The sequence below is a fragment of the Cariama cristata genome, unplaced genomic scaffold, assembly GCF_000690535.1.
Source record: "Cariama cristata isolate BGI_N322 unplaced genomic scaffold, ASM69053v1 scaffold12813, whole genome shotgun sequence".
NCBI classification, from domain to species: Eukaryota; Metazoa; Chordata; class Aves; order Cariamiformes; family Cariamidae; genus Cariama; species Cariama cristata.
Genome location: NW_009609026.1, coordinates 27,707 through 36,998, shown reverse-complemented (window position 1 = coordinate 36,998; position 9,292 = coordinate 27,707). Strand labels below are relative to the sequence as shown.

Below are 9,292 nucleotides of genomic sequence, written 5' to 3'. Positions count from 1 at the left end.
TTATAGGAAAACAGTAAGGATAATGATGATTATTTAGTGGGAAGAGGGTGCTTTCCTTTTTCATAGCTTAGTCATCGTTCATTCTTTCTCCACTCTGAAGAGCAGCATAGCTGAGAACTAGTGTCCGAAAGGTTAGTTTTACTGTCTCTTTTCCTGTGTGCTGTAAAGGACAGAAGCTGCAGCTGACAATCAGAACAGCAGTTTTGAAAAGCAGGATCGTCCATTTTTTTAGCTGAGAAAAGAGTGAAAATGGGAAGAGGTCATTCAAGAGCCAAGTGGCTTTCCCACTGGCATAGCATAAGGGAAGCTTTGTTTTGTGCTTCTTCAAGAACAGACATACCGAGTTGTCTCGCTCTCACATTTGGTACTTGATTTGTATAGTGCACATAAGGTAGGCTGGGTCTTGCCCTGAGCCAGAGCAGAGGATGTTATAGGTGCAGCTTTCAACATACCATTAATAAAAGTATCACTAAGCATTGCTGTCGTGATGGCTAGTTATGTTGCATCCATAGCCAGTTGTACTGCTTTGTGGTTTAGAATCCCTGTGAGGGTCTAATCTGACCAGAGCAATATGGTAGGGCAATATGAAGCCAAGCAGCTGCATCTGGACTAGATTTCCTCAAAACAGCTTCACACTGCTCCTGTACCTTTGAGGTTTCTCCAGCTCCTGGTGACAGCCTGGCCATGCTATGGTGGCAGGTTGTCTGGTGGGCAGACTTGTCTCCAGAGCTGGTGTGGTATCAGCAGGACACCAGCCATGTGAGTAACTTAAAAACTGCACAATCTGAAGAGGGTGATCTTTAATGCGACTCCTGCGTTTTAGTGCAAAATGCATTCCTAAATAAACAGAAGATGGACATAATCATTCTTAACCAAAACCCTTGGTACTCGTACCCATCAGCTCGTCTCACACAGACTTCTCATCTGTATTCTTTTCAAAATGTAGCAGTGGCTTGAACTGAGCCATTTATTTCATAAAATCTACGAATAACTGGAGCTTCAAGGCTTCATAAAAACTGGGATCCAGAGCACTTTTCTTACTGCTTTTTTTTATGCTATCTTTCAAAAAAGTAAATAAGTTTTCTAAATGTGGGGGTTTTAAACTTACATGTCTTCTTATCTTGTCTGAAATCAAGACTCAATGAGAAAAAGCTGATTGCAGTGTGGATTTTTTTTAAAGCCAGGTTATGTAAATTACTGAACTTAATGAGGCTTCCATGCTGCCCAAGGGTGCTTGCTGCTGTTCACCATGCATTTCTAACCCTTTCTGTGCCTGTAAACACCATCTCTTCCCTTTTGTTTTTTCTTGCTTCTTTTCTTGTATCTTGAAGATCTAAGGAGTACTGCTAAGCTGGACCTGGACATCAGTTGGCAGGATGCCTGTGCAGGACTACACTGAAGTAAAAGTGTGTCACGTGGCTACTGTGTTATTAATAGTTTGAGTCTAGAAGCAGAATAGAGAGTTGGGAGACATTCACCTCTTGCTAGTATGTAGGAAGGAAAGTGACAGTAGGTCAGAGTTACCCTTTCCTTTGCCTAAAGGAAATCTTCTTTATATTCCTAGGAAGTTCATGAGTTAAACTATTGTGTCATCTTTGAGATTACTGTAGAATAGTGCCTAGATAATCTGAAAACTTCTTTGGTTTTTTGCTTTATTTTTGCTTTGGGTGAATAGTACTCAAATGTGCGAGCTCCGGTGCAAAAATCTTGAGTTGATCAAATGCTGAGAGTTGTGTTAGAACTGCCTGCAGCTGTTCATATTCGGAATTTCAGTTTGCACTTAATAGTGTATCATACTAGTGTATCTGTCAGCTCTACTTAGAACTTTCTTTGCTAATTTAATTAACTCACTTCAACTCAGCTTTTTTCCCCAGAAGCAGAAGAAACAAAAGTGAGTAAAATCTGTGATTCTACCAAGATGATTATCAGCCCAGTTAAGTCAGAATAGTGATGTGCAATAGACATATGTTCATTCAGTGTAGCAATCTAACCTGTCAGAAACCAGATTTTTTATATATATATTTGAGATGAATAAAGGTGATTTCAAATTTCTAATTGGCAGAGCACATAAACAGAACTATGTGGATCAAGGAAGTGTTCTTACATCTATATTTTGCTATGGTTTTGTTTTCCTTTTGTGCACCATTTACACGATTGTATACCATTGTCATTTTTGTGTTTGTATTCATGATATTCCACCAATGTTACTTATAAAGTGTGGAGCAAGAAAGAATGGACCACTTTCATTTAACTCTTAATGTGTCCGAATCTCACACTTGGGACTTTGGGTTACGCAGCACCAATAAGGAGCTCTGCTTTATTGACTGTAGACTTGTGTGTGTGTGTGTGTGTGTGTATACACACACATGCATGAAAATATATTTTAGAGTGATGCTAAGGCTGCACAGTTAATGACATGGGAAACTATGCTCTGGGGTATGGCCCTGGCACAAAAAGCAGCCATAGTCTGGTCTGTCTTGAGCCAGCACATGATCTCATTGCAAACAGAGTTTTCTCATTCTGGAGCTGTTAAACTGGAAAGAAGTGGGTATTGCATTTGTGCAAACCTGAGGTTTTTCTGGGACACATTTAAGATGGGTAGAGTTTTACAGAAACAACATATTTCTAACACAATAGCTAGCTGCTTGCTGAGCTGCATGTCCTTCCAGCAAGGCATAGAGACTCATGACCTTCTGACAATTGTGTTGCCAGTCTTTTTTTAATTGCAAAATAACTTCTTCTGTAGCCTCATTTTTGGGAAGAGCTGAACTGTTTTCTGGAACTTAAACCAAACAAACAAAGTTATCAAACCAAAAACATTATTCTGAGAAAAGTTCTTGTCATGGAAATCTTCTGTTGAATTAACTAAAGCTTGGCAAACTTTTAAGCATCAGAAAGCATTGCCAAAAATCCCTGCTAGCTCCTCTCTCATAATCTGGTTTTTCGTGTTGTTTGTTGAGGTTTTTTGTCTAATGAATGTTCAGCTAGCCATTCTTGATCATGTCCCAAGGAAAAGGAAGAAAAAAAAAAGTATACTGCATAACAGACCAGAGGACTTTGTCCCAGCATGCTGGAGGAAGGAGTAAACACTCCAATGGCTTCTGGTATTTATTTGGGATTGCTGCCATGATGATCAGCAGGGACAGGACTAGATTTGAGCTCCCTGTGTGCACAAAGTGAAAGTGTCTGCCAGCTCCCAGTCTGTTCTCTGGCCGTCCCCTGTCCTTTGTGTTGTGTCAGGGTTGGAGTGGAGGGGAAAGGTCAGGGTCTTAGCTAAAATGGCATCACTCCTTTGGAAGTACTGGTACGGTGTTTTAGGAGGAGGGCCCAGGTAATTGCAGCCTGCTTAGGCAGCCACCGAGCCTAAGGAGATGAGTGGAGATGCTGACCTGGGAAGCCTCATACTGAAAGAGAGGCTGAGGAAGAACCTGGCTTTTATGGATTTCTGCTCAGAGAAGAGACATCTCATGACCTGAGGAATTTTTCGGTCTAGCACAAGAGAGGTTCAAGAACTAGACCACGAGATCACCATTCATGCTGCAAGACCAGTTCAGTGAACGTTAATTAGGACAAAATCAACTGTGAAGTGAGATGGACCATGTTTTGAATCAATGAAAGCAGCTACACATTGGAAAAAAAGATTATGCTTCCTAACTGAATTGAAATATATCCAAGTGATTTTTTTGTGTTAAAACACCATCAGCCATTTGCTGTTTCCCTTTTTATTTTTGTGGGGACTAAAAGAACGGCTGGGAAGAAGATTTCACTGTGTGATTTAAATGCAGATGTAAAGTATCAATAATGTAAATATAGATATTTACAGAGGGTGGTCATCACATGTCATAACTTTTCAGTCACTTCTAAAACCTGGCACAGAGCTGATGCAAAGGTTGGAAGATATGCAGAGAGCAGGTCCTCCATCCTGGCTGACTGCAGACTGGTGCCAGGAGCATTGAGGGGAAACCCCAGGGACTATGTTTATTTAGATTGGATAGTTCTCAAAACAGTAGTTGTAAAGATCAGATTTTGGGCATCTAGATCACATGTTTCTGTGGGAGTAAGATGGCTGAATATTTGTAAACACCTTGTTTAAAATTATTATGGTTGCGTTTCTGGTGAACTCTCTGGATCATAGCTTTGGAGAGTATTCAGTCTTTTGGTGCTGGGACAGGTTTACCTAGTCATAGGAAAATTGATCACTATGTGGGTAGAACAAAATTTGTAACTAACTTGTAAATAAAGTTTACCTTCAAAAGTTTCTAATATCCTATCTTTTTCGTTATATTGTTGCAGGTTTGGTTCTGAGGAGTTGAAAAAACAGTTCCTGGTACCAACTATAGCTGGAGATTTTGTGGCTTGCTTGGGAATCAGTGAAGTTGGAGCTGGGTCAGATGTGGCAAGTAAGTTAACCTAGCACATCGCCTATTTTAGACAGCCTGGTATTTTAATGGAAAGAATCTGGTTTCCCTGACCCTTCCCTTTGGCACCGTCATTTCTGAGAAGTACAAAGGAGGGAAAGCGTGGTGTGGTGAGGGCATAATAGTATTCCAGGAGCAGTACTGCATGACTCTGATACATCCAAAAGCAATCAAATTGAATGTATTTGTCAGTGAATCAACAGCTATAACCCTGTATAGTCTGAGCATAGCAGATGAATATGCAGCTGTCATGCTGGCCCTGGATTTCTCCTAGTGTTTGTTTGTGCTGCTGCCGCCCCGTTGTGTTGGAGCTCAGCAGTGGCAGGGAGCCCCCCAGCACCTCCTGGGGTTGCACGGCCACCCTTGGTTGTGCAAATCTGCAGAGGTACGTGATAGGGGCTGTGGCCCATTCAACTGAACGAAAACTTGCACTTCCTTGAAAGAGACCTCTCCACTGAACGTGGGCAAATTGCAAAGCTAGCCCATTCTGAAAATGATGGCATTGCTTTCACAGTGGGTTCCTCTTGCTCATTCTTACCTCACCTCAGCCCCTTCCATCATTCCTGTGCAGCAAAAATGTCTCTGAACTAATGACTGTTCTGTTTAGAGCTAATGAAGAATTTGCCATGTCAAATCTGTTAACTTTGTGATTTAGTTACTTTGCATGCAACTGTTTTTCTTGTTTTAGTGCAAGAATATGTTTAAAAACATCGACGAATGAAACTATTTTTCTGAAGTGCCTGAGGCAGTAGATAATTTGAACAAATAATTAAAACAGATATTGTAGAAAAAGTAGAAGATATCTCATCTGACTGTGAATCGTGGACTTCAAGGAAAAGGGAATTACAAGAAACCACTTTTAGAGGTTTTGTTGTTGGACACAGGATGGCTAAGTTAAACGCATTGTGCTCTTACAAATTACTGAGACAATGTCTTCCCATGGACAAAATCTCCCAAGTTTGACAGAAGTGTTTTGATCAGCAGAGTCGTATGTCCATCTCCTTGACCAAACTCATGTTGTTTTCTCAAGACAAATAGATAATTATTCAGTGTTAGAGCAAGGGCGCAGCAGGTAGTTTTCAAGACAGTTAATGGGGGTAATGAAATAGTAATGGGACTAAATTATCCTGCATGATCCATTACTGTTTTCCTTTCTGGTTATTTTATTTTGTTCATAAGAAAAAATTCCATGATTTTTATAGACTTATTTTTCATTAAAATAATGTGTCATTTGAATTTTGTTAATGTAGGAAGTACAATATCATTTATTTTAATTAATGTCTCTGTAGTTTAATTAGATGATTATCAGAACTTTCTAAATATGATTTTAATTTTTTGATGCAGTGTTCCAGATAATAAGTAACATAAATATTCTTTTAGCTGCATGTTGTTGATCATTTAGTTTAATTGATATAGTGCACTTGGATTAATATAGATAAAGAGAAATTTGGAATCAACTAGGATTATGTGATGAACCCAGACTGCAGCTGGGAGGCAGACTGCAGGATGAAATGACGATACTTTTTCACCTGTCATGGAAGATCTGATCCCTGGTATAAATCCAGAAACCAGCTTACAGTGCTCCTGAAGGGTAGTTAAATGGGCAACTTAGGCATGAGCAGCACTAGCTTATGTTCTGAGTAACACTGGTTTGCACAAGGCAGAGAGAACACATCATCTCCAGGTGACCCAGCTTTAAAGTAGACTGAACTGTGTGAAACTGCATTTGATAATTCCTTTGGTTTCTCATGCTGTTGGGATGTTTGTCTCCCTTAGATAAGTGACGGGGTAGTAAAGCATAGCAACTGTTCACGTGTGAAGGTTGGGGACATGCTTCTGCCATGTAAGTCAATATATTTTAAACTGAAGAATGACACAGAGTAAGGTATCTCCAGCACTTTCTTCTGCCAGTTCCAAAATTACTGAAGGTGATGCAAACATAGAAGAAAAAAAAGTGTTTCTCTACATGAGAACTGAAAAGTCCCTGGAATTAATTTATTCAAAATTCAACAAAACAAAAAGGACTGTGTATATTAGTCTAATAAAAATTTCAAGTCAATTTGAAGGAGCGCCTGTCTGCTTTCAAATGTAGTTGTTCTATATTGTACATAGTATTGATGATGTACAACAAAACTAGCATAGAGATCACTTGAGAAACAGAACAGTACAGAACAGTTGGTATAGGAAGTGTCTTTCTTTAATTTCAGGATTCTTGGTACCACAAAGCATATACATATATGTCAGTTCTAATGATTTTGTCTCACTCTATCTCACTACTATTCTGCAATTTATATGATATTTTGCTGATAGTCTGTGGGGGATATGTAAGAATACACCATGGAAAACACTTCCTTTTTCTCCAAATTATATCTTCCAGGCAACTGCAGCAAGTAACCCTGTTCATGTCTACCTCTTCAACATAGATATCTTGCTCCATTTTGTCCCGGTGGAATCCAATCTTTCTGCTTTTCTGGGTTTAGGTCATCTTTTTTGAGCATGAAAAACCAAAATTGCACATGGTGTCTGTAATAGCACAAATACTTCTCCAACCCTAATAGAAATATATACCCTCCAATATGTAATGTTACACAACAGTTTGCTGCCTTGTGAATCTTGTGATTAACTATGCAGATCATCTTCATTAGCGGTTTGCTATTGAAATATTGTAAGATACAGCAATCATTCTTATTACTTTGTGCCTCAGTACTTGTACTTACCATGTTGAATTAAAAAACTCATGATCATTTCTTTCTTGCTGGGCAATAACTCAGTTGTCTTTGTTGGTGATGTCTCCCAAGTGTGTGTCACCAGCAAATTTCATTAGTGTATTCCTATTCTTCTTTTAAAGATCATTAACAGAAATATTCAAGAGGTGTTGTCCAAAGGCTGATAACCAAGGAGGAACGCCAATAGTACCCTCCCTGCACACCAGCACATCCTCTTTCAATACAAACTGATGTAATTTCCCCTTTGCCAAATTCCTTACCCACATTTCCACTTTTGTCCTAATTATCTTTTCAAAATTTTAACTCCTAGTTACCTAGTAGCATCAATTTTAGCTTGCTTGGGTATAACAGGCTTTTTCCTGTTCTGCTTTTCTCTACAAAATCCATTTCTGTAATAGACAAATCAGGTTGATTTTAAATGAGATACCACTGGTAAATTGAATTTCCTTTTCTTTCCAAATCTATTCTGAGACTGTGCAGATTACCAAAACCAAGAACCTCTGTTTTCACCCTTTTAATTTTTGTACAGTCCTTCCTGTAGTTGTCTTGCTTTGTCAGCTATGTTGTCAATCTTTTTGCAGTCTCGTGAAATTTTTCTTTAGTTTTGAGGCATCCTCTATACACCTCATATTCTTTCTCATTCTCTTTTCATTTCTGTGGCTGAAACATTTTTGTTTACTGCCTCAATCTTCTTTGATTTTGTTGGCTTTCATCTGCAAGATTTAACTTAGTTTGACCTGTGGCAGTTCTTACCTTCTGACCTCCAAAACTGTAGCTTACTTTGATGATTAATGTCTTTCCTTTCCTGTAGGCCATATTCCGGTTTTTGAAGTGATAATTCATTCAGTTAGACTTGAAGCTGTTTCATGCAAGTTCTGTTTTGTTTTTTTTTTTTTTCCTGTGCTGATGATGTCATTTCCAGATATATGTTCTTCATTTTTTACTTTGAGGATATGTGTTGCCTATCTTTGATCATAATATTGACCTTAAAAGTTGAAGCCAACCTTACCTTTTATCAGATCTATTTAGATGCATGCCTGGACTCAAGAGCACAGTGGAGAAGAAAACTTGAGGCTCAAGTATGTTGTGATTTGAATGGTGAAGTGACCAGCCCTGGTTGCTTATATAGCACTAGCTGTATCATATGCCTTTTCATAGAATCATTATGGTTAGAAGAGACCTCAAAGATCATCAAGTCCAACCATATACCTGATGCCACCATGCCCGCTAAACCCACTAAACCAAGTCTCGAAGCACCACATCTAAACGTTTTTTGAACACCTTCAGGGATGGTGAGTCCACCACCTCCCTGGGGAGCTTGTTCCAATGCCTTATGGCCTTTCCTAGAAGGGGCCCTCACAGCATGCTCTGTAAGTTGTTGAGTTATACACACTACAGAGCCAGTGGCGTGGACCCGCCAGAAATTATTTATGGACTACCCACTGAACTAGCCTTTTCCTAGAGCTATGTTCTATCAGGAAGAATAATTACGTTCAAATATTCCAAATTATCTTCATAGCCATATCTCTGAGACTGACTCCACTTGACTTTAGTAAATTAAGTAGGTTTTCAGTCTGCTGTATTTTAAATGCAAAATTTACTTATTGGCTTGACCATCTTTCTTCTAATTAAAGAGAATCAGCTCTTCATACATTGATGTTAAATAGTCATTTCTCAAGTGTTTGAAGCAAACTGTCAACCATTACATCTGGGACTACTTGAACATTCCCATTAGTAAGGCATTTGTTCTTTAATCTGTATTTGGGTGGTTAGTCCCCTGTGATGCCATGCTTGCAAGAACTGTTTACATTTGTGATAACATCGCAGTGCTCACTGTTCCTCTGCAGACTTTCCATGGAACCTCTATCTAATCTCTTCAGTAGCGGTTCCACAATAAAAGGATGTGTGATGTAAATTACTATGTATGCTCCTGTCCTTTTTACACTATTTCAGTACAGTGTCATATTTCTTATTCTGGCTCTTGTGTGTCCTTCATTTATTATTTAGTCTCCATGTAAATGATTGCCCAATGTCTGTGTCCATGTACTATGAGCATCAGTATTTTAGATTCCTTCAGTTTGTTGGCCTTTGTTATTATAGAGATTTCATATCAAGTCCCTTGGACAGATTTGGCATAGTCCTTTCATT

General features: G+C 39.0%; 1 protein-coding gene across 1 annotated transcript in view; it reads left to right on the top strand.

Moving 5' to 3' along the window:
* The window catches only part of LOC104159471 (probable acyl-CoA dehydrogenase 6), an 89,952-nt gene that overhangs the window by 60,120 nt on the left and 20,540 nt on the right, over window positions 1-9,292 (top strand). The window contains exon 6 of the mRNA XM_009697383.1: window positions 4,294-4,400. Within this exon, the coding sequence (XP_009695685.1) occupies window positions 4,294-4,400 (107 nt within the window). The remainder of the gene's footprint in view (window positions 1-4,293; window positions 4,401-9,292) is intronic.